The sequence below is a fragment of the Mesoplodon densirostris genome, chromosome 16 (genome assembly GCF_025265405.1).
Source record: "Mesoplodon densirostris isolate mMesDen1 chromosome 16, mMesDen1 primary haplotype, whole genome shotgun sequence".
Classification (NCBI taxonomy): domain Eukaryota; kingdom Metazoa; phylum Chordata; class Mammalia; order Artiodactyla; family Ziphiidae; genus Mesoplodon; species Mesoplodon densirostris.
Window position 1 is genome coordinate 85506376 of NC_082676.1, and position 26697 is coordinate 85533072.

Consider the following 26697-nt stretch of genomic DNA (forward strand, 5'->3'; position numbering starts at 1 on the left):
CTGGACCCGAGGACTCCACTCTGTGAGGGGGTCTGGTCGAGTCCAGGTGAGTAGAAGGCACCCAGCAGGTAAGTAGTGGGCGGGGCTGATGCTGGGAGGTTTTCTGAGTAACGGGAGAGAAAGGGGGAGTTTCATGCAGGAACATGGTCCCCCGGGGCACTGCAGGGAGAGTGGTGCCGGCCCCCCGGCTGTGTCTGTGGGACACAGCCCTCTAGCTTGAGCGAGTCACAGTTCAGGATCGGAGCGCGCCGCGCTCCTCTGGATGCACCCTGTGTTTGCAAAGCTGAGTTTTTGGTGGTTGCTGTGACAAGGACACAGGAACAATGTGAAAACTGATATGGAACCAGAGATTCGGGAGGCAGGTCCACTCTGATTCCAAAGCTGGAGAAGCTGGGCTGTACCTGGGGGTGCACATGGCCCATCAGGAACTAACTGGTTATTTGGGAAGGAAATGCAAATATTCTTTTCTTTCAATTAATGTGTCTTCTCTTTTCAAACAGCTATTAAGGTGCTAGGATAGAAATACTAAGTTGTGTGCACCTGACCACCTGGCAAGCAGAACTGCTGGGCGTTTCTCTGGCCTGCGGCGTGGCGAGGGACCCAGCGAGTCACCGAGAGCAAGGACCCAAGACGGGGACGCGCTGGGCTGGGGTGAGCAGCGCGGGTCGAACCCGCGTCCAGGGATTGATGACGTGGAGGAGGTGACGCGGCATCCCCGTCCTGGCTTGGCCACCTGCTGGCCGCGTGACCCTGGGACGTTATTGCGCAAGGTCTCAGACGGGGTTAGGAGACGCGCCTTGCCTGGTCGTTCGGAAACCAGACAAGAGCCGAAACGCTCAGGGGGCCCTGCACGCGGGAGGTGCTGCCACCCAGGACACAGGGCGGGAGGAAGGGGACCCTGACCCTGTGGCCAGGCCGGGGACAGCCGATCACTCCTGGTCCACGCAGCTCACACCCGGACAGTTTTCTTGACCGCGCAGCTGGCGTGAGCACGCTTCCTGGGCCACGGGGCTCACGAGGGACCCCAAGGGCTTCGGCGGTCGGCTGGACCACCTGGCCAGTCACTGAGGGGTGGGCACAGCTCCGGCTCCCGAGGGGTCACCAGCGGACGGACGTGAAGTCCCCAGAAAGGGCTGCCAGAGCAGTGGGGCCTGCGCTGTGAGAACGCTGCGCGGCTGGCAGGACGTTTCAAGTGCTGTCTACTGAATGCAAAGGGCCGCCCGGGGCAGACCACGCCAGGCAGCCCCCGGGGGTCGCCCGCAGCCCCATGAGGGTGTTTCGATGCCCGTGTGTGGGGAGGGGGGAAGGGGTGTGCGAGGGGAGCCCTGAACCTGCTGGAACACGGTCCTCCCCAGCTTCCCCTGAGGCTGAAGCCCATGTGGATTTTATCAAGTCTGCAATTTTTTTCCCCCAAACTAAGATTTAAATTCAGCTTTAACCTGAAAGGTTTTTCAGAAACCTCTTCTACAACATAAAATCATTAAAAGCCCTACAAAGGTGAGCTGTTCCCCAGAGACCCCGCCGCAGGAGAGGAGAGGCGGCCGGCGCCCTGTCCCGCGCCCCTGGGTCCCAGGGCACTGCTCACCCTGAGGTGCCCCAAGGGTCCCGAGGGGGCTGGCGGCCTGGCACTGGCATCGGGGGCAGGAGACAGGCATGGCCTGGCCACTCGCAGGCCGGGGCACCGGGGCCGCCGCGCGGCGGTGGGCGCCCAGGGCACAGCTGCCGAGGAAAGGTCACCCCACCCGCCTGAGCCTCAGTCTCCTCAGCTGTAAAACGGTCGTAATCTCAGCAGTCGCCTCACTGAGTTGCCGTGAGAACTAAGGGAGAGAAAGGCCCACGAGAGGACGCACCAGAACACTGCTGACCGGAGGCGCTAAGCCGAGGAGGCCCGATCTCCAAACCCTGAGGCCGCAGCCCAGGAGGGGGAGGGGCTCTCGGTGGCACCGCCTGGGGGGTGGCGAGCGAGCCCTCTGCCCTCGGCCCTGTGGCCGGTCACCCTGCAGGGGCCGCGGGCACCTGTGCGCCGCCAGCCGCGGTGTTTGGGGCTCTGGGTCCATCGCTCTGTGTTGGGGCAAACGCGTTCCTCCTCTACCTGAAGGCTGAGACCCTTACCTGTAACGATGCCGTTTTTCTCCAGGGGCTCCTGCCAGCTGACCTTGAGAGACGTGTCCAGGATCTCCGTGAAACTCAGGTGTCCCACAGCTCCCGGTTCTAGCAATTAAACACAAAGATGTCTGTCAGCAAGCTAGCCCAATACTCTCTGGTCAGATTTGTGGGGAACGTTCTCACTGTGGAAGGGGGCAGGGAGCTGGGCCAGAGCCCGCAGGAAGTGTCAGAGAAAACCCAGAAGGGACAGGGAGTCCGAGGTGTTGAAGGTGAGCCGGCTACAGTCACATAAATGATTTCACTCGGCCTCATCCTGGCCTCGCCGAGAACGGCAGACACCGGCAGCAGGAGAGGCAGACACAATCCCTTCTCTGTCTTTCTCCTGATCTGATCTCATTGGAACAACCAGGTGGCTGGATCTGGAAAGCAACTGCGTGCTAGAGGGCTTTGCTGCCGTGTCACGTGTCTGGCTTGTGTGGGGACAGAGCCCGGAGCGCTGGCCCGGAGGCAGTCCCGGCCACACCTGGCTGCAGGGCGATGCCTGCCGACCTGACCCAGAATTCCAGGCTGCAACCCTTACTCACTCTCCCCAGGGGCCCCAGGGGCAGGGCGGGCGTGAGAACTTTCCAGCAAAACGGCATGTTTCCCTGGAGTTCCCCTGACCCTAGCCCCTTCTAGTGCAGAAGGGCAGAGCTGCGATTTAACGCTGGGCTCAGCGGGGTTCAAGCCTGGCCCCTCTGCTTGCTGGCTGTGCATTACTTAAGCTCTCTAAGCCTTAGTTTGCTCATCTGTGAAATGGGGAAAATAAAAATAACTCACTCTGCAAGGTAATCGTGAGAAGAAATGGAATGAAACACGGAAGCGCTTAGCGTGTCCTGACACCACAAAAATGCTGATCGACGTTGGCTGCTACTGTTACTAGGTGTCAGTTATCGTACCATCAGAATATAAAGTCATTTCTAAGATGAGCTTGCTGTCACTTTGAAGAGCACTGGAGAGAAAAGGCCTGAGAGGCCAGAACAGGAGTTCAACAGATCCAAGATGGCAGATTCTCAGAGCCGGAGGGACATTACGAATCTGCTGGGATCCCTCCCCAACTTTGCGGCTGTAAAATTCAACGCCAGGCCCAGGGCAGTGAAGCAACTGCCCGAGGATGCACAGCCACCAAGCCCAGAGCTGGGCCTGCCACAGGGGCCTCCTACTTGCTCTGGAGGGACCACAGGGCTGTCCGGGGGCTCAGTAGTCGTGGCACACGGGCTTAGTTGCTCCGCGGCATGTGGGATCTTCCTGGGCCAGGGCTCGAACCCATGTCCCCTGCATCAGCAGGCAGATTCCTGACCACCGCGCCACCAGGGAAGCCCACATTTCACTCTCTGAGTGTGGAACGTGGTAAAGCAGAACGGCTGTCAGGACCATCTCATCCTCCCCCAACTGTGAGTTTCCAGAAAGACAGTCTGATGGATTTTTTTTTTTTTTTTGCGGCGGATTTTTGAACTGACTTTTTCTTTTTTCAATCGATAGAGCAGCAAAGAAAGCTTTTTGTTCCTTTTCTATTCTCAGTGTTTCTGCTTCCTGGATTCCTGCCCAAATATTCCTGTCCTCTAGCTCTGCTGGAACCAGCTGGCAAGGTCTAGGCTTAAGTTTATATTCTGTTTCCTCTCTACTGAGCTTCCCGCTCCCCACACCCTGGCCCCAAGTTCTTAGTTCATCAGAGCTTTGGAGAAGGAGGCCAGCTGGATGTGGGGCTAACCATGGCGCCATCCGCACTGTCACTTCAGAGCTATGGGGGCCATTTCTCCAGCACCCAGAGTCCCAAGTCCTCTTTGAAAGGCCGCCCCCGCCCCAGAGCTGACCACGGTCCTACCTCCCCCGTTTCAGTGAGATCGTCCCTATTTACAAGGATGCTCTATCTTTCTAAGTAGGATGAACAGGCTCCCTGCCTATCAAAAAAATGGTGGCTCAGTTAGAAAATTCTAAAAAGATGACATCACTGCCATTTTTCTCAATTCCCAAGACATTCCTAATTTCTCTTTTCCTTACGAATGGTGGGCCTGGCTGCCTTTAAGGCTCTGTTTCCTGGCTGCACAGCATTATGGGATGCTTCCCCATAGTTAGTGTCTGTCTGTTTATCTGGCAACAATAGGGCTTTTCTAGTAAAGAATTCAGCCAGGAGTCTTCTCTCATTTATCTGAAGAAGTTCTCTGCTTTTGCCACGTTTTATTTTTAACAAATGTCCTCTGGAAAGTAAAACCTGATATCCAGTTGGACCTGGCTGTGGTTGGAGCTGAGATGCGGCCCTGGCCTCTTCTTTCAATAATGAAATAGAGGAAAACGTCCAAATGATGAAGAGCCGTGAGGGGTGCTTGATAGCCGCTGCTAGAGTTCACTCCCACCTTCCTTAGTTACGGGGACTCTCCCCTCCCACCCCGCTTGCAAATGTAAACGCTGTGTTAGGCTGTGTTTCCCTACAGAGGAGTGCAGCACGGACCCTCCGAGCAAGCAGAACTTCCCTTCGTCTTCCAGAGGTCCCTCTGCTCGCCACCCCCTGCACTGTCCCCAGACCAGCCTCCCCTCACACCGTGATGGTGCCAGAGCCCAGGGAGCCGCCCGTTTCTCTGACGCTCACCTGATTCCCAAAGCGACTGCATCCACTTGGGTGGATGGCACTGATTTCAGATATTTCCATCTGTGGTTAGACCACGGGCTCAATTACATTCCCTCAATTATTTTCCTCGGGAAATAAGGTCACGACCGCTAATTGCTAGGACTCCCAAATCTACGGCTTCGGACTCTCTGCTGCCCATTGGCCACACCTGCCTCTGTGTGAATGTGATCCAACTAAACCCAGCGTCCTAGCCCTGGACCTGTTTCCACCCTTCAGTCACGGGCGTCACCGTCTGCCCCGTCACCCACGCCGAAGTCTGTGGAGTGATCTGGAGAAGCCCTTCTTCCCGCCCCCTACGTCTAACCAGCCCCCAGTTCTCTGTGACATGCCTCTAGCGTTTCCCCCACTGCTGGCTCCACCGCGGGTGTAGAGGTGCACGTAATTATTTGCCTTCTTCCCAGATTGCATCACCTTGATCTCTAGCCCATCATCACAAAAGCTCCAGACAGAGCTGTTGAAACACTCAAGTCACAGCCCTAAGGGAAATCCCTCTGTGGTTCCCCAATGCCTAGACGATCTCTGTCCAAGCGTCTTAACTTAGCAGTTGAGACTCTCCTGGGTCGGCTCCCAACTTGTTCTCTAGGGTCACCCCCACCCCACAGACTACACTGAAGCTGAGCTAAATGCCTCATCCCCTCTCACACTCTCTTCTACTCTCTTTGCCTTTACGGGTTCTGTTTCTTCTCAGCCATTCTCGGCATCAAAAGCTCATCCATCAGGGCTGACCTCAGTTCTCAGCTCCTCCACAAGACTGACCTGACTCCCCCTGGTATCTTCTGTCACTCTTCACTGGGCTGCCACAGCCACTGCTAACGACCTCCTTTCTCAGTGGCACTGACCTCAGTCCTGTCCACCTCAGATCTGATTAGGCTGGGAGCTCTAAAGGCAGAGGCTGTGCTTACTTATCTCTGCTCCCCCTTCAACACGCAGCTGGCTACCTCTCACATAACAGGTATTCTACAAACCTCGGAATGGAAGTACATATACATGTTTGTATGTTGGATAGATGGATGAATGAATCCCCTGTAATTGTGACAGGCCCAGTACACACAGAACTTGATGAGGTAGATTTAATACTTTTTTTAAAAAAGAGAAGGCTACATCTGACCGACTGTCTCCTTTAATCCTAAAATCTGATGAGGGCTATATAAAGTTTATAATTATAAGGCAGATTCCAAAGCAGAATACACATTATATTTTCAAGAACTCATGAAACCTTAACTGAGACTGATCATATTCTGGGCCATAAAACAAACCTCAATAAATTTAAAAGAAGTGAAATTATGCAAAGTGTGTTCTTTGACTGTAATGGAGCCAAGCTAGAAGTCCATGGCAGAAAGACAACAAGAAAATCTCCAACACATGGAAATTAAATGGCACACTTCTAAATAATCCATGGGTCAAAGAGGAAGTCTCAAAGGAAATAAAAATATATAGAGCTCAGTGAAGATGAAACAGAACATATCAAAATATGTGGGATGCAGCTAGAGCAGTGTGAAGAGGAAAATTTATAACACTAAGTGCTTACATCAGAAATGAGGACAGACCTCAAATCAATGCCCTAAGTGCTTACCCCAAAAAATTAAAAACAGAAAAGCAAAATAAACCCAAATCAAGCAGAAGGAAGGAAATAATAAGAGCAGAAATCCATGAAATTGAAAATAAGAAAACGATAGAGAAAAATTAATGAAACAAGATAGCAGTTCTTCAAAAAAATCAATAAAATTGATAAATTTCTAGGAAGAATGACCAAAAACCTCCACAAAAAACAGAAGAATGAAATAGGGAATATGACTACATATTTTGCAGCCACTAGAAAAACAATAAGGAAGTACTACCAATAACTTTACACTCAGAAATTCAACAACTTAGTGGATTGATTCCTTGAAAATCACAAACTACCAAAATGAAATAGATGACTGAACAGTACTATAACCATTAAAGAAACTGAATTTATAATTTAAAAACTCCCAAAAAAGAACTCTCCAGGAACAGAGGATTTCACTGAAAAATTCTACCAAACATTTAAAGAAGAATTAATACCAATTTTACACAATCTCTTCCAGAAAACAGAAGAGTATGAACTTATTTTATGAGGCCAGTATTATGCTGATACCCAAACCAGACAAAAACAATAAATACAGTAAAATAAAATTTCAGACCAATATCTCTCATGAACTTAGATGTAAAACATCTTCCATAAGGTATTAGCAAATTGAATCCCACAACATGAACAATAATTATACACCATGACCAAGTGGGATTTATTCCAATCATGCAAGGTTGGTTCAACATTTGAAAATCAATCCTCCTTATCAATTAACAAACTAAAAAGAAAAATCATATGGTCATATGAATTGATGCTGTAAAAGCAATTGAAAAAATTCAACATTTATTCATGACAAAAACTCTCAGCAAGTTAATATCAGAGGGAAATTACCTCAACTTGATAAAGAACAGCTATGAGAAATATCATTCTTAACAATGGAAGACCAAATGTTTTCTCTCTAAGATCAAGAACAAGGCAAGAATATCTGCTCTCACCACTCTTATTCAACACAGTACTAGAAATTCTAGCCATTGCAACATGGCAAGAAAAAGAAATAAAGGACATATAGATTAGAAAGGAAGAAACGGAAGGACATGGATATGCCTATAGAAGAAGAATCTTTGTGGCACTGGAACCATACGGTATCTTGACTGTGATGATAGATACACAAATCTATACATGTGATAAGTTGCACAGAACTAAACACACATACATGCATGCATGTGTGCGCATGCGCACGCGCACACACACACGAGAACAAATAAAACTGCAGACATCTAAATTGGATTGATGGGTTGCATCAATGTAGATATCCTGGTTGTGATGTACTATACTTTTGCAAGTGTTACCATTGAGGGAAACTGGGCAAAGTGTACATGGGATCTTAGTATTATTTCTTACAAGTTCATGTGAATCTATAACTATCTCAATAAAATTTCAGTGAAACAAAAAGCAGACAGCAGATCAAAGTCAGAGTATGGGAAGAACATCAGGGATCAGTTAATAGACACAGAGTTACTTTTTATCTTTTTAATGGAAGGAATATCAGTGGTCTCAGAGGGTCAAGAAATCCATTTCTATTCTTCCTGTGTCACTAATTTGACATAGACCTTGAGTCAATTCAAGGTGGTTACAGCAGAGTAGTGGAGTGAAAGCCAGGTGGCTATGGGTTATGGGGAGCGGGAGAGGTTAGGAGTCAGAGTAATCATTTATACTGAGAGCTGGGTGACTCAGTGGGCAGCATGGTCAGGGAGTTGGCACTTCTGGGTGAGGGAGAACTGAGCATATTTGTGGGCTGAGGAAAGGTCAGACTCTTCATCCTCTGAGAGAGGAGGGAAGAGGACCAAGAGTGAGAACATAGGGAAACTCAGATGGAAGGGGGAAAGCGAGGAAGCTCATCTTGCACGGCCTTGACCTCTGTAAATGTCATTGCTGGGAGGACAGTGAAGCTGGGTCTCAGGGGGCAGGGCAGAGCAGAGCAGTGGATGACAGTACTGAGCAGAGATAAGTACAGAAGGTCAGACCACACCCAGAGCCCAGCTGAGGTGGGAGAGGAGGAAGCTGGAGGAGAGACAAGTGGCAGCCCTTTTAAACTTATTTAAGTTTTAATTCTCCTTATAAAAGAGTACATACTCATTGTAGCAAAGAGAATATGCAGAGAAACAAGAAGAAAATAGTAAAAGATACCCATAATCATGTCACATGGAGATAACAACTGTCGGAAGGTCTTTTCTCAGCTAATATGGTCTTATACAAGTGTATTTGTATAAAATTTGTAACTCATATAGTTTTGTATACTGTTTTTTTTTACCATGTAACATTAGATCAAGACCGTTTCCTCGCAAAACTTTTTTTAATAACTAAATAATATTTAGTATATTGTCATTCATAGTTTTTCAATTATCCCCCTTTGGAACATTTGAATGTTTTTCTTTTTTTTTCAATTACTAATAATTGTAATTAACCTCATTGTATATAAATCTTTGTGCACATCTGTGATCATTTTCTCAGAAAATGTTTTCCAGAAGCATCAGTTGGCCTAGGGGCAGAGAAACAGCTGATCTGAATTGACCAGCTGGAGACAATGGAATGTCCAGGGTCTTAGAGAGGCGCAGGTGAGATTCCCCTGGGGAAGGTCAGGGAAGACATGGGCTGGGAGGCTTTAAGGGGAGACTCAAGAAGAAGGTAAGGGGATTGTAAGTTGAAATCTGAGTGAAGAGAAGTCTAGCAAGACAAGACCAAAGGCTGACTGTACAGCTGGGACTGGACTGTCCCTCTTGTCCTCACAGCTCCTTCCTCTAGCCGGGCTTCCTTCCATACTCCACAGAGCATCTCTGCCAAACATTATTACTACCAATGACTTATCTCTTCAGGGTGAGCAGTCTGTGAACACACTGAGAACATGGAGCTTCCTAGTGACCCACCTTTGCTCTTGCCCTGTGCCGGATACGACAGTGGCCCAAACCTCTTTGACAATTGACTAAAGGCTATTGATAAGACACTTGGAAAGGCATACTCACTGTCTTCATGTGTCCGTAGGAGCTGAGGCGTGCTTGGAGGCCCGTCCCCCGGAGTGGTGAAACACAGAACTGATGTGAAGTAAGCAGTAAACTTCTTCAAGTTCGTTATGTACCCATGGTGGACTCCATGGAAATCTGGAGCAATGGTGACGACAGTGACGGCCTCAGGGACATCGGCTGGCCACGCCAGAAGCTGGGATGGAACAGGGTGAAAAAGAGATCCTTTTAATTGCATGTCTTCACCCTCAAGTCTGCATCAGAATTTTATTTCACAATTAAAATGTCTTCAAAGAAAGCAAAGTTGTAATTAAGAAACCCCATACATCCTACATTTTATAATCTCACTGAAAAATATTGAGTTTAAAAGATATCTCATAGATTATTGAGTACAAATATGTATATTTATATATATATTTTATACATGTGTACATAAATGAAATATCTACTCTAACTCATAATGGGAAAATGGACACTCCTCAAACCTTCACCTTCTGTTCACTTAAACATGTTACAGAACATATTTATTTTTTAACATTTAGAAATAATGATGACATTATGCAGTTATTCAACTGCATCAGTACAATCAAACATCAATACAAATATTTTTCCATTTAGGCACCTATGCTGATTCAAAAAGAAGCCCCTGGTTCAATGGGGACAATGTTAATTATTTATAATTTATATGACACCAGTTTTCTAAAAAGGATTTTAGGAGACTGATTATAATTTTAAAGAAATACAGTATATATACACATTCCAAGGGAAGTTGTTTTAATGTTTTGGCAACATTATGTATGAGTGTTACTTTTAGTTCCTCTGACACCAAACATTTCTAGGGTTAATTAGGTCTGAAAATTGACACTGTGCAGGACAAGGAGAATATTTGTATAGATTCTAGGCCAACAACCAAGCCATCGAATGAACACCCCGGTCTTGCCAATAAGACCTGACAGGAGAGTCAAGAAGGCAGAATCAACTTCGTTGATCAATATGATTTCCTTTCTAAGAAGCTTCTGACTGTAGGTACCTCTGGGGGGAAAAAAAAAGGCAGGACAAACTTCTAGCTACGTCTGCCTTTCTAGTGAAAAACAAGTGTTTTAGTAAGTTGAATCCAAATGGGAAAAAAAATTAACTGTGTGTCTGAGGAAATAACACTCTCTGAATCTGAAATGACCAAGTTTTCAAGCAAACTGTCTATAAAGATATTCCCTGAGTTCACCTGCTGTCACAGAAGATTTGCAAACACGCTGCAGGTAACATTCAGATGGTCTCCCAGGCCAGCCAGGAGATGCTGATCCAAAAGGAAAGGTAACCTGTACTTTTGGAAACTGCATCCAGGTACATCTCTGAAGGTAACATATTCTGGTACTCAGACAAAGGGCAGATAGGAGTCTGTCCTTGTCTCTAATTCAGTCCGGATAGGTGCCCCGAGTCAGCTGGTCCCAGTTCTACAAACAGAACTTTCCCTAAAGTAGCGAGAGGGGGACCTACTTATCCTTGCTTGGTAGAAACATCACTCAGTTGCACCCAGTGGGCTTTGAGAGGACGCCCTTCCCAGAAGAAGTGGTTTGTACACGTGCTGATTCCAATCAACAGGGATACGTCTCCCACTGGTCATTTTAAAAGGGACGGCTCTTCTCATAACATTGTTCAGTTCTATATGAACCACCCTCTTTTTTTTCTTTCTTTTTGTTTTTTGGCCACGCTGCGCAGCTTGCGGGATCTTAGTTCCCCCACCAGGGACTGAAACTGCACTCTCAGCAGTGAAAGCACCGAGTCCTAACCACTGGACCGCCAGGAAATTCCCGTGCACCAGACTCTTGATAACCAATAATTTGAGTTTCTGAACCAGTACAGCTGATGAAAAGACCCTGGATAAAAGGTGACCCCAGCAGGTCAACACACTCTGTAACCGGATGCCGTGGGTTCCTGATGAAATGAGGGGCGGGCAGCCCCCTCACCCATCACAAGACCATGACACCCCACGACGGCCGCCCGGAGGCTGTGGCCCAAGGTGCCTACCTTGTAGCCCTGGTTGATGCCATTGATGAACTGCTGGGGTGGAGGGTTCCACAGGAACTGGATGGTCGTGGAGTTCACGGCTTCCACCTGCACGTTCTGCGGCGGCGAGGTCGGCACTGCTCCAGGGCAGCCAGGGAGACGCGGGGCAGGGGGAGGAGAAGAGACGCTTAGCTGCTGCTCACGATTCACCGGCGATCGCAGCGCTGAGAACGGGGAGGGTGATGGACGCTTTGGGAAGCTAATCGTGACGTTACAAAGAAGAACTGGGCGACTTCTCATTTTCTGCTGGGGAGGCACACGCAGAAAAGTGGACTGGATCACCTTAGCCCCATGGGTGAGCCTTTCCTAGGGATCCCAGGATGGAGAGCAAACAAAAGCTTTCTCCGATTGTTTTTTTCAGTTACCCGATACTCGAGATCAAGGCAAGGTTTCATCCAGAAATCTGCCTTCCCTGTTATATGTCACAGTGTTTCAAGCCCTATTATCCTTCACATGAAAAAAGAATCCTTTTTCATAGGTATTGTTATTTATTCATTTGTAGGCTAAATTTCTCTTTGTCTGCCATAGAAATTACCTTTTAAAAAATTTCCACTTTCCACTTCTTTTATTGAACAGCTACTGAACCCAATTATATACCTACCCAGTGGCCTGTCTTCAAGGAAGTCATATTCTAGGTGAGGCACTCATAGAATTGAAATAGGCAAGCGACTCTAGAAAACACACAGGGCAGAGCCTCTGCCCTAGGAAAGCATGGAAGGCCTCACATCAGAAGACACCTGCACTAGGTCTGGGATAGAACTTTGAGGAGGGAAAGGCCTTGAGAAGGGCATTCGCACCTGGGAAAATGGAGTGAGCAAAGGCGTGGTATTATGAAAAACCTGGTGAATGGTGAGAAAACAGTGAGCATGGCTGGACGTGGGGTCCAGGGGGTAAGAGGGGTGGAGGAAGTGGACAGGTCACTGTGGGGATTGCCTCACATGTCAAACACAGTGGACAACAGTGTATACGGTAGGCAATGGGGAATCAAAAGCCTTGGAAAACAGCAGTGACGTGACATGGCCAGCTTTTTAAGGATGATAACTTCAGTGGCCTCTGGAGAGGGTACTGGTCCACTGGCTGTGCCACAGCAACTTTTTGCAGGATGCAAACGAAGGTCCTGGTTCTTTAGGAGCTTGTTTCAAAAGAAATACACGGAATCCCAAAGGATCCTTTGGCTTAAGGTACAGAAACAAAGACAAGAGTCTCTTGGCACAAAACACGTGAGGACAGAGCACGGTCCTGTTAAAAATTACTACACCTTTCATTACGCTCTTATTCAGAAGCTCATCTCAATAGGCAGAGGTGGAAAACATAGAATTCATCCAAGCCCCTCCAGTCACGCTCCAAGTCACCTGTGTTTTCCCATCTGCTCTGACTGTGCTATCTCTGGGTCCCTCCCTCAGTAAGTCACCAAGAAGACTGTCCCACTTCTCACTCAGCACCCATCCAAAATCTGTGGACTAAAAATGGCCATGGGGATTGCTTTGCCCAGGCTGTAGAAAGTTGGAAAGAACATCATAGCCATTAAGCGTGAGAAAAAGCTGAACAAACGATAGAGTCCGAACTTTTCTTGAGCCCATAAGGAAGCTGAGGTCACAGGGCAACCAAGTGTCTAAAATATAAGAAAAGATGGACCTCCCCAAGGAGTAGGAATGTGAACATGGGCTCGCCTGTGACAGAGCACGAGAGAAAGAGCAATGGACACCACACAACTGGGAACATTCAGCGAAATTCTTAATGAATTGCTAAAGGCTGAATGTGGGCTAGCAAGGGAGTATAGAAAGTCTGTGCTGCAGATACACAAAAAGGTACAATGCATGTAAGACACAAAAACAAGAATAACAGCCCTTCTCATCAGAAACTATGTGAGCCAGAAGGTAATGGGGTGATATCTTTAAAGTACTGATAGAAAAATCTATCAACCCGGAATTCTATATTCTGTGAAAATATCTTCTAAATATGAAAGAAAAATAAAGACATTTTCAGAAAGACAAAAACTGAGAGAATTCATTACTGGCAGACCTGCATGCACTATGACAAATGTTAAAGGAATATGATATCAGACACCAAAACTTTAGATCTATGCAAAGAATTGATGACTTCTGGAAATAGTTAAAATGAAGTAAATAAAATGTATTTTTTTCTTATTTTGGCTCACTCTCAAAAATAGTAGCAATTTATTGTGGGCTTATAACATAGGGAAGAATAAAATGACTGACCACAATAGCACAAAGGGTGGGAAGAAGGGATTGAAAGTATACTGTTACAAGGTCCCTACATTATACACACAATGGATTTCAAGATACATTGTAATTAACGAATGATATGTATTTTAAACTCCAGAGTAATCACTAAACAGATTTGAAAAAGAGATATAAATAAGGCAAGAGTAGAAAAAATAATGTAATTGTAAAAATATCTAATGAATCAGAAAGCAGGCAGGCAAAAGGAAGAGAAAAGGAAAAAAATAAGAGAGAGAACAAATAGAAAACAATTAGCAAGACGGCAGGTTTTAATCCCATCATATCAACAGTTACATTAAATATATAATGTAATATATTATCAATATATTTTATTGTATATACCAATAAAAGAGAGATTATCAGTTGGATGAAGAGCAAGACCCAACTACACGGTGTTTAAAACAACCCCACTGGGGCTTCCCTGGTGGCGCAGTGGTTGAGAATCTGCCTGCCAATGCAGGGGACACGGGTTCGAGCCCTGGTCTGGGAGGATCCCACATGCCGCGGGGCGGCTGGCCCCGTGAGCCACAATTACTGAGCCTGCGTGTCTGGAGCCTGTGCTCTGCAACAAGAGAGGCCGTGACAGTGATAGGCCGGCGCACTGCGATGAGGAGTGGCCCCCACTTGCCGCAACTAGAGAAAGCCCTCGCACAGAAACGAAGACTGAACACAGCCATAAATAAATAAGTAAAATTAAAAATAAAATAAAATAAAATAAAACAACCCCACTTTGAATATGAGGACACAAATAGCTTAAATGTAAGAGAATGGAAGAAAATACATGAAACACGAATTAAAATGAAACTGGAGTGGTTATATTAATATCAGTCAAAGTAAATACCCTACCAAGGAATAAAACCAATGATAAAGAGGGATATTATATAATGATGACATGATCTATTCACCAAGAAGACTCAGCAATCCTAAATGCGGATGCAACAGAGCTTCAAAGTACAAAAGGCAAAACTGAAAAAACTGAAAGTAAAAACTAGACAAATCTATTAGTACAGTTGGTGACTTCAACACTCCTTTATTTTTTAAAAAAAAGGTAGACAAAAAATATCAGTAAGGATCTACAAGACCAGAACCACATCATCAAGTAACTTGACCTACATAATATTTCTTTTGAAATCTACCCAATAACAACATACTACACATTCTTTTCAAGCACATATGGAACTTAACTGAGATGGACATATTTGAAATATACATGTCATATAAAGCAAACCTAAACAAGTTAAAAATAACTGAAATCACAAAAAGTATGTTTTATGACCCAACAGAATTAAACTAGAAATTAGCGACAGAAAGATATGTGGAAAATCCCTAAAAACTTCAAAATTAAGGAGCACATTTCAAAATAACCCATGAGTTAAAGAGGAAATCACATGGAAAGTTAGAAAGCATTTTCAGTTTAATGAAAGTGAAAAACACAACATATCAAAATTTGGGGATGTAGAATGTTAGAGGGGAATTTATAGCATTTAGATGTTTATATTAGAATCTAAACTTCTACCTTAAGAATCTAAGAGAGTAAATTAAACCTATGGAAAGAAACAGTAAAGAAAAAGAGCAGAAATCAATGAAATAAAAATAAACAATAATTGAGAAAATCAATGAATCCAAAAGCTGGTTCTTTTAAATATCAATAAACTCCTAGCCAGACTGATCAAGAATAGACAGAAATCACAAATTACCAACATCACCAATATCAGGAGACACCTCTATAAACCCTACTGAGATTAAAAGAATAAAAGAACATTTTGAGTATCTTTATGCTCAGTAATTCAACAACTTAGATGAAATGAAACAAATTCTTTAAAAGAAACACACTTCCAATCTACTCAAGAAGAAATAGATGATCTGCGTAGTCAGAGCTATCAAATATTTGAATACAAAATTAAACCCTCCCAACAAAAAAAACTCTAAGCATATAAAGTTCACTGGTTAATTCTACCAAGCATTTGAAGAAGAATGAAATAAAAGACACTCTAAAGCATTATCCTGACACCAAAATAAGAAACAGATGTTGAAAAAAGAAAAGAAAACTACAGGCCAAATATCCTTGAGAACACAGGTGCAAAAATCCTTAATAAAATATTAGAAAGTCAAATTCAGCAATATGTAAAAAATCACAATTTATCCTAATCAAGTGGGGTTTATCTTATAAACATAAGGCTGGCTCAATATTTGAATATCAATCAGGGTAATTCAACATTATCAACAGAATTTTAAAAATATAATCATTTTAATAGATTCAGAAAAAGAATTTGACAAAATTCAACCTCCAATAGTGATTAAAAGAAAAACCCTCAAAGTAGGAATTAAAAGGAATGTACTAAACTTGCTAAGGAGCATCTGTAAAACACCTACAACCAACAACTTATTTAAAATGAAAAACTGAATGCTTTCCCTTAAGATCAGCAACAAAGCAAAGGTGTCTTTCTTGCCATTCCTATTCTGAGAGGGCAAGCTTGTGCAGTAATCCAAGAAAAAGAAATAAAAGGCATACAGATAGAAAAGGAAAACAAAACAAAACAAAACAAAAAAAACCTCTCTCTATTCACAGACAATATGATCATCCATGTAGAAAATTCCTCAGTCTACCAACTATATACTCCTAGAACTGAAATTAGCAAGATCATAGGATACAAGATCAGAACACAGAAGTCAATTATATTTTGAAACATGAGCAATGGACAATTGGAAATTGAAATTAAAAATTTAGTACTGGGGCTTCCCTGGTGGCACAATGGTTAAGAATCCACGTGCCAATGCAGGGGACATGGGTTCAAGCCCTGGTCTGGGAAGATCCCACATGCCGCGGAGCAACTAAGCCCGTGCGCCACAACTACTGAGCCTGCGCTCTACAGCCCGCGAGCCACAACTACTGAGCCCACGTGCTGCAACTACTGAAGCCCGCGCCCCTAGAGCCTGTGCTCTGCAACAAGTGAAGCCCCCGCAATGAGAAGCCCGTGCACCGCAACGAAGAGAAGCTCCCACTCACCGCAACTAGAGAAAGCCCGCGCACGGCAACGAAGACCCCACGCAGCCAAAAGTAAATAAAATAAAATAAAATAAAGTCAGTACCATTTACATGGCAGTTAAATCATGAAATAGATATAAATTTAACAAACTGTATGCAAGATCTGTATGCTGAAAACTGATGAAAGAAATCAAAGCCCCACGTAAATGAAGAGTCATATATTAATGGATTGGAAGACAACATAACAAAGATGTCAATTCTCCCCCAATTGATCTATAGGTTGAATGCAATCCCAATCAAAATTGCAGCTAGCATTTTTTAGAAATTGAAAAGTTGACTTTAAAATTTATATGGAAAAACAAAGAAATTAGAATAGCAAAATCAATTTCAAAAAAGAACAAAATTGCACAACCTTTACTACATGATATCAAAACTGACTATAAATCTATAGTAATTAAAACAAAGTGGTACTGGAGAAAGGAGGAACACACCGATCAATAAAACAGAGTTTAGAAATTATTCACATACGTCTCAGGTGGTTTCTAACAAAAGCACAAAGGCCACCTGTGGAAAAAGATAGTCTTTTCAACAAATGGTGCTAGAATAAACTGGACATCCATATGCCAAAAACCCCCACAAAAACCAATCTGGATCCATACCTCACACCGTATATGAGAACTAACTCAAAATGGATATGGATCACATGCTTAAATGTAAATCTATAATTATAAAACTTCTAGGAAAAAAATAGTTTTGATGTTGGGTTAGGCAAAGATTTCTGGATATGACAGCAAGGGTGCAACCCACGAAAGAAGAAAACTGCTAAATCCGACGTCATCAAAATAGTAACCTTGTGCTCTATGAAAGACACCTGTCCAGAAAATGAACGGAGAGGCCTCAGAGTGGGAGAAAATACTTGTAAGACACATGTCCAATAAAGGACTTTTATTCAGAATATATATAAAAAACTTTCAAAACTCAGTAATAAGAAAACCAAAACCTCAAAAAATTGTCAAAAATAATTAAAGAGTTACTTCAACAAAGAAAATATAATGATAGAAATAAGCACATGAAAAGGCCCTCAATCGGCATCACTGGCCACCAGGGAAATTAAATCGTGATGTGATACCACTATATACCTACTAGAAGAGTTGAAATAAAACAATGACCAGATTTTAGTGACGATGCAAAGCAACGGAAACTCTCATACTTTTAATGGGAATGCAAGAATGGTAATAGTTACTCGGAAAACAGTTTGGTAGTTTCTTGCGGAGTTAAACATGCTCTAGCCGTACAATCCAGCAGTCCTGCTCCTAAGTTATGTATGCAAAAGAAGTGAAAACTTCAGCTCACATAAAAATCCGTATGCTATGTTTATAGCAGTTTTAGTAATAACCACCCTAAACTGGAAACATCCCAAAGCCCTCCAACTGGTGGAGAGGAGAACGAACGGTGGTCCGTCCGCGGGATGGAACGCTGCTCATCAGGGAGCGGCAAGGGACGTCTCACCCAGCAACAACACAGGTGGGCCTCGAATGCATCACACTAGGGAAAGGGGCCTGACTCAGAAGGCTACCTGCCGGGTTTTCCCACATTTATGATATTCTGTAAAAGGAAAAGCTAAAGGACAGAAAACACGATGGTTGCCAAGGGCTGAGGGTAGGGCAGAGCTCTACCCTCGAGGTAGAGTTTTACTGTAAGTCAGTTATGTCGCAATAAATCCGACTTTGAAAATGCTGCAATCCTTTGATGCTTTTTCTCATCTAGAGGTGGTGTCTGTATGTGGACCCCCCGAATGCAGGCTCTGTGACTATGCTGACCAAGAGAATACAATCCAGGCCTTAATGGACTAGAAGCTTCTACTCCTGATCACTGGAACTGTCCTTTCTGGGAGCCCCAAGGGGCCATGGCAGGAGTCTGGAGACCCTGCAGCCACCATGCTGGAGAGGCTGTGTGCAGGGGCCCAGGTGGACAGTCCCAGGGTGCCCGGCCTCACAGTCTTCCCTGCTAAGGCACCAACACGTGAGTGAACCCGTCTCCCCTCCCCCGACACCCGACCGCCAGCCCAGCCCATCTGCCAACTGACCGGGCACAAGACACTGCCCCCCTGGGCTCAAATTCCCAGCCCGCCCAACCATGAGATATGATGCAACGGTGCTGCCCCCAGCCTCTAAGTTTATTCTACAGCAATGGGTCACCGGGACAGTCTCCCCCGGAAGAAAGAAGGAAAAGAGGAGGGAAAGGGGAGGAAGGAGGAAAAGAGGGAAAGGGGAGGGGAAGGGAAAACAGCAAGGGCTGCTGGGAAGGGACTGAGAAGAGCTGTGACTTTCTCTCCTAGAACCCACGTCTCATTCTTTGCAGGCTTAGCTCTGGGATTTCATTTCCAATCACTGACTCTGAAATTCCAGACAACTTTCCAGTCAAGTGTTGTTCTATTTCTCTAAACTAAGACCATACGGATCAAACACTTTAATAAAATGGCATTTTGCATAAACTAAATGAGCAGTAATCTCCTGCTGTTCTTTGCTTTGCTTTGCTTTGGCGTCACGTAACAGCCATGCTGAGAGGCGCTCATTTGCCTGGTTCTGGCCCCTCACCCCACTCCAGGACCCAGGCCTCCAGCCCTGGCTGACCCGGTTAAGAAGGCAATTCCCCCTCCCTTCTCATGACCCAAGATGGCACACAACCATGAGACCCGAGAACCACCCTGTCTGTGCCATCCGCACATCAAAGCTCACAGGGTCCAGCCCTTTTGCACACACTCTCCACCCCAAAGTCACAGGATAGAGGTTCTGAAGCCTCAGATTCCTTTCTCTTACCCATCCTGGGTTTTACTCCAAAAATTGCCAATTTTTATCAGCCCTCTTCTCTCTCAGATCCTTCAGCTTCTCTTTTTCCTAATTATTGTCATCAAAAGGGACTCACAGATTTGCGAACAACGGTATTAAAAATTCCCTCAAGTGAGAAGAAGACCTAGAGCCCATAAATCCTTCTTGACAGCGCTTCAAACAACCGAGTCACTGCGGCTGAAAGGTCTTAATTAGCGACGGTTACGTAACCCTGCCCTTCTGGGAGAGGCCTGGCTTAGGCTCTGAGCTGCCACCGGTCTGCAGAAAGGTGGAGGCCCATGTGTCCAGAGCCGGGTTCAGTCTTCACCAGGATCCTGGCTGGAAGCTGTGGCCTCCTGCTCCTGGGAGTAAGGCCTCCAGGGACGCTTTCTCCCCAGATAATTAGCAATTGAAGTGCTGTTCCTTCCAAGCCTCTAACTGCAGGCCTTGAAGAGGCCTGGTGAAGTGACCGGTGTTATGCTTTTTTGTGATTTTCGTTGCTCAAAAAAACATCCATTTTCACCAGATAATTCCCCCAGCACCGATCCCAGTGTGTCCTCGGTCTTAAGTTGGATACAGCGTTAGCTCACTGGATACCTGTCTCAATTCTCACAGCCAAGGACAAGGAGCTCTGTGGTGAAGCACCCAGCACTCGAGGGCACCTAACAACCAGGTTATGTGAAAGAAAACCACAGGAGTGGTTTCAGATACAGGAGTCTTTTTCCTTATGGAAAACTGTTTGCAATCTAAAACAAGGGCCATTTCTGGGAGCTGAGAATGGATTTCTTGGAGAGTGGCGAGCAGGGGGCACTGCAGGGTAGAGTGGTCCCGTCGGGGTGCTGCCCACGGGGTGCACCTGGGCTGGGAGAGACTGATGTCTGCCAAGTTTTCACAGTAGTAAACCACTGTTTACAGCCACTCAAAAATTTACAACTGTTGAAATGACGTTTGAAAACTATACGTGTGCATTACATACATTGCTAAGCGAAAAAAGGCAGTCCGAAAGGGCTACATACTTTAGGAGTCCAACTATATGACATTCTGAGAAAGGCAAAACTGAAGACAGAAAAAGATCCGTGGTTGTCAGGGGTGGGGAGGGAGGGATGAATAGATGGAACACAGGGGATTTCTAGGGCAAGGAAACGATTCTGTGTGATACTGTAATGGCGGACACATGTCATTCTACATTTGTCCAAGCCCATAGAATGTCCAACACCAAGAGTAAATCCTGAAGCAAACTATGGATTCTGGGTGATAAACAGGAGTCAGAATAGGTCCATCAACGGTAACAGAATTACCATCTGGAGGCGATGCTGACAGCGAGGGACACTGTGGGAAGGCCAGCGGGAGATGGGAAATCTCTGTACCCGCTGTTCAAGTTTGCTGTGAACCTAAAATTCCTCTAAAGTCTGTTTAAAAAGTGAAACTATACACAGACTTGTTCTGTAAACCTCCTGAATCCATCACTATTTTGCACTTTCTACAATATATAGTATCTGCGGCCAGGGGGTGCTGGGAGTGGCTAAGCCACGCCTTCCCTGACGCCCACTGGTCCAGCTTGTCAAGCTGAGCTTTACTTTAGCTGCAAGTTGCTTCTCATCAGTGAGTCGTTGTTGTTGTTGGTCAGTGTGTGTGGGTATTTTTTTCAATGAATTTGGTTAGTATTTCACCTAGTCCTATATACAAGGCGTGTGTGATTATGCTTATGATTATTTTCTGGTATTAAGTGCTCCCCGATAAAACATGAATGATTTAAAATCTGTTCTTCTCCCTCATTCCCTTCCTTTCATCTTTGATAGTGATGTAAACTCAGCAAGATCTGATTCTTGATGAAATTTCAAAATGAATCATTTTTTAGAAATTTAAAAACATATTTAAAAATAATAACCTACAGAAGACATAGAAAATGGACTTGAGGACATGGGGTGGGAGGGCGAAGCTAGGGTGAAGTGAGAGTAGCATCGACATATAAACACTACTGAACGTAAAATAGCTGGTGGGAAGCAGCCGCACAGCACAGGGAGATCAGCTCGGTGCTTTGCGATGATCTAGAGGGGTGGGATAGGGAGGGTGGGAGGGAGACGCAAGAGGGAGGGGATATGGGGACATGTGTATGCATATGGCTGATTCGCTTTGTTGTGCAACAGAAACTAACACGTATTGTGAAGCAATTATACTCCAACAAAGATATCTTAAAAGAAAAAAAAAGATTCCTTGGTGCTCAACTGTAGAATCTGAAGAAAAGAAAGCAAATACGTGAAAGTACATGGTACTGGTCTTGGCAAGGGTGGCCATCATGGCTTAGTAAGTAACGAAGCGGAGAATGAATGGGTCCATCCGAATTCCAAGCGGCTGCTTCCCACGGAAGAAGAGGAATCAGAGAAGGATGCAAGGGTATGCTTCCCAGGGGGCTTTGGAAGGCAGTGAGGGTCACTGGCCACAGAGGTGACAGCCAGTGATGAAGGAGGAAGGGCAGAGAAAGTGGTGTGGCAGGGAGGTAGGGAACTGTGTGTGTGCATGTGTGCATGTGTGTGTGTGTGTGTACATGTGTGTGTGTGAGGAGAGAGAGGGAAAGAGAATGGTTTTTGGCAGCTGCAGATAGTGAAAAAAATCTGATAAAGAGAGAGTCTAAAGAGGATTCTAGGAAGATTTTTGTATGGTATACCTTGTCAATCCCATGAGCCACTTTTTCTCACCTTTAAGATTATCCTTTAAGAACTTGGTGTCAGATACACACTACTGTATATAAAACAGATAAACAACAAGGACCTACTATATAGCACAGGGAACTATATTCTATATATGGGTAATAACCCATAATGGAAAAGAGTCTGAAAAAGATTATCTGTATATGTGTATATATATGTGTATATATATGCATAACTGAATCAGTTTGCTATACATCTGAAACTAACACAGCATTGTAAATCAGCTATACTTCAAATTTAAAAAAAAGGAAAAAAAATAACCTACTTAATTAAATCAACTCATTAGGACTACAGGGCTTTACAGCTTCAAATAATTTACTTTTTGAAATATTTTGGATAAGAGATTACACAACTTATATATGTCATGTGTATTTCAGAATTTTAATCCTTTAATTAAATAAAAAAGGAATGTATCAATATTGCTTACTGTATGCATTTTTTTTGGATTTTCCAACCCGATTTATTTGAAAACTTTCTTAAGAATTTGTTCAACCAAAACTTTTTGAAAAGTTCATTTCTGAAGTTACTACATACATACATATAGTCCACTTTATTGTACTTGATATTTAAATATGTAAATATTTATTAAGGTTATTTAGGTCAATATTATTAATACTATTTTATATTTATAAAGACATATTTTCTCACCTTAATGAACAACTTTTTGATTAAAGGAACATCATCAGGTATACCAAGTCAGAATAGTAGAAACATTTTCTAATCAGGGACTATAACGAGGCTGATCTAGAATTCAGACTTGTGTGTTCCAATAATCTCCTTCTTCAGCCTAAATGTAGTATTTGATGGAAGCAAAGATACCAGGAAAATTATGCTAGCACCTTTCCCCAAAACATCACTCTTACACAAAAATATTGGAACTGGGAAAATTGTCTGTAGGTACAAAGTAAGAATGACAAGTATTTATGAGTCTGGTTACAACTGTACCAGTCTGAATACAAGAAGCTAGTGACAAAGTGCTGCCTTTAATAGCTAAAGCCAAACTCCTCCTGCAATTGCAGAATCACTCACATTGCCAGGCTGTGTAGAAACTGTCAGCAATGAGTCTGAGACCAATGGAGCACAGGAAACAGGCAAGGTACCATTTCTGAAGAACACGGTTAGAAGCTGCATGGATGACATGTCAGATGACCCAGAGACACACTCATTCTGGAAGATTATGAAATCAGAAAAGCTTCCATTGCCGACTGATGGGTACTGATGTTAGTAACTGCACTTGATATGTAGTAGTAGTTTGACTGCCTCAAAAGAAATGCGTACAACATTATGTTTCAAAAACATATGTGCATTAGACTGAGTGCCCTGGAAACAGACTCTGGCCATGAAGAGTTTTCTGTATAAGCTTTATGGGTGCTCCGTAGACACACTGCCAAGGAAGAGAAGAGGCCAGGGCTGGGCAGAAGGAGAGGCTTCCAGTGATGTCTCATTGATCCCACAGGGAGTTCCAGAGCAAGGATGCCCCTTCAAGTTGTCCTAAACTGAGGCCAAGGGACTGGACTTTTCTGTGCCCACAGCAACCAGCCACTGGTCACAGACTGACCCATGGGAGGGGGTCCCCTTGGGAGGGACACGTCCCCTTGGCAGTAGCAGTGCCCAGGAGTGCCACAGCTCTGAGCCTCAACAGACCAGGTGTTGGCATTGGGGATGGGTGTGTCACCTAGAGGAACTGTTCTGGACGGGGGCACCACAGTGTACCCCATACCAGACAGGCTGCTAAGGATGAAATCGTCAAAGCTAAATGGACACTGGGAATAAACAAGATACTAGATAACAAATTTATAAGTTTTGTATACCAATGCTGACAGAAAGGTATAAAGACTTGGGTTGGAAGAATTAATATTGCTAAAGTGGTCATACTACCCAAAGCAATTTACCAATTTAATGTGATCCTTATCAAATTACCCATGACATTTTTCACAGAGCTAGAACAAATAATCCTGAAATTTATATGGAGCCACAAAAGACCCAGAAGTGCCAAAGCAATCCTGAGGAAAAAGAACAAAGCAGGAGGCATAATCCTCCCAGACTTCAGACAATACTACAAAGCTACAGTAATCAAAATAGCATGGTACTGGCATAAAACCAGACATATGGATCAATGGAACAGAATAGACAGCCTAGAAATATACCTACACACCTATGGTCAATTAATTTTCAACAAAGGAGGCAAGAATATACAATGGAGAAAAGCTGGACAGTCTCATGTAGATCAATGAAATTAGAACACTCCCTAATACCATACACAAAATTAAACTCAAAATGGCTTAGAGACCTAAACATAAGACATGACACCATAAAACTCCTAGAAGAGAACATAGGTGAAACATTTGTGCACATAAATTGTAGTAATATTTTCTTCGATTAGTCTCCCAAGTCAAAAGAAATAAAAGCAGAAATAAACAAATGGGACCTAATAAACCCATAAGCTTTCCTTTTTTTTTTGGAGCAGAGGAAGGTTTATTGCAGGGCCACGCAAGGTGCAGGGTCACGCAACGAGATGGGTGGCTCATACTCCAAAAATCCCCAAACTCCAAACCCATAAGCTTTTGCACAGCAAAGGAAACCATAAACAGAATGAAAAGACAACCTATGGAGAGAAAATATTCACAAATGATGCAGCCAACAAAGGTTTAATTTCCAAAATATATAAACAGCTCATGCAACTCAATATCAAAAAACCACAAACAATCCAATCAAAAAATGGGCAGAAGACCTAAATAGGCATTTCTCCAAAGAAGTCATGTAGATGGCCAACAGGCACATGAAAAGATGCTCAACATCACTAATTGTTAGAGAAATGCAAATCAAACTACAATGAGATATCACCTCAAACCAGTCAGAATGGCCATCATGAAAGTCTACAAATAAATCAATGCTGGAGAGGGTGTGGAGAAAAGGGAACCCTCTACACTGTTGGTGAGAATGTATATTGGTGCAGCCACTGTGGAAAACAGTCTGGAGATTCCTTAAAAACCTAAAAATAGAATTACCATATGATCTAGCAATCTCATTCCTGGGCATATATCCCGAAAAGAAGAAAACACTAATTCAAAAAGATACAGGCACCCCAATGTTCACTGCAGCAGTATTCACAATAGCCAAGACAGAAGCAACCTAAGTGTCCATCGATGGACAAAGAAGTTGTGGTACATATACACAATGGAATATTACTCAGCCATAAAAAAGAATGAAATAACACCACTTGTAGCAACATGGATGCACCTAGAAATTATCATATTAAGTAAATCAGACAGAGAAAGACAAATAGCATATGATATTACTCACATGTGGAATCTAAAAAATAATACAAGCCAACTTATTTACAAAACAGAAACAGACTCACAGACATAGAAAACAAACTTATGGTTACCAAAGGGGAAAGGCGGGGAGGAGGGATAAATTAGGAGTTTGGGATTAACAGAAACACCCCACTACACATAAAATTGATAAACAGCAAGTATTTATTGTATAGCACAGGGAACTATATTTAATACAGGTATCCTGCAATAACCTATAATAGAAAAGAATCTGAAGCTGTACACCTGAAGCTAACACAACACTGTAAATCAATTATAGTTACATTAAAAAATGCAAAGGATAAAAAAAAGACTTTATGGCAAAATTCAATCTGAAAGCCTGAGATTGAAGAAATCCATTGTTTTATTCACAGAGAAGTTCTCATCTGTAAGGGGTAGCCCGTACACCTGAGCTCCTCATTAAATGACGTTATCAGGAGGTCAATCTAACAGAGTCCAAGACACTGTAGTTCCACCTGTTTTTCGCTTTGTGAAAGAAATGGAATCAGAACACCACTTTGACAAAAGAATTTCTTTTGAGGGGTTCCAGCTGCTGCTGTACATCAGTCAGTACTCACTGGCCTGCAATGGAAGTGTTGATTTAATGATCTGAACTGGGTCTGTCTCTGGATCATCTGCCAAGCCAACCATTTATCTTCTAACAGTATCATTCATAAATGGAACTTTCCTATTTCCGATTTCAGTTTCAAATTGAAGTCTACAAGAGTTTTTGCAAGAGTCTGTGAACTGAACAAAGCATTACTATTATCATTGTTGTTAGTGTTTTTAGTGAATGGGTCTCACTTTGAAGGTTTGTTGAAGGAAAAGTTACTGGTACCAAAAATGGCCATTAAGTGACATTTTCAGCACCTGAATGGACACAACAGAGAACTCCCCAGACCTTGTGACTGTATACGAACATGTATGTGTAAACTGGATGAATTCAAAGCAAAACTTCAACTTCCTTACAGGGTTAAAAATTGTTCACTAGTGACATATAATCAGTTTTATAATTCTAAAGGAATCAGTGTTTGAACTCTAAAGAAAAATTATTAAGACTGGCAGCAGTTATCTGTGTAGATATACAGAAATGCCTATTATTTTTAAATACTTGATATGAAAAACATTTGATCAGATTCCAAATCTATTCACATTATCACAAAAACCGTCTGACATTACATTGGTCAAAGGAATAAAAGGAAGAACTGTTAACTTAA

At 43.8% G+C, this 26697-nt stretch overlaps 1 protein-coding gene across 1 annotated transcript in view; it reads right to left on the reverse strand.

Moving 5' to 3' along the window:
• Positions 1 to 26697, reverse strand: part of SDK1 (sidekick cell adhesion molecule 1) — an 831209-nt gene that overhangs the window by 142661 nt on the left and 661851 nt on the right. Inside the window, exons 18-20 of the mRNA XM_060079272.1 lie at positions 11363 to 11478; positions 9341 to 9533; positions 2113 to 2211 (exon numbers count right to left, since the gene is read on the reverse strand). Of these exons, the coding sequence (XP_059935255.1) occupies positions 2113 to 2211; positions 9341 to 9533; positions 11363 to 11478 (408 nt within the window). The remainder of the gene's footprint in view (positions 1 to 2112; positions 2212 to 9340; positions 9534 to 11362; positions 11479 to 26697) is intronic.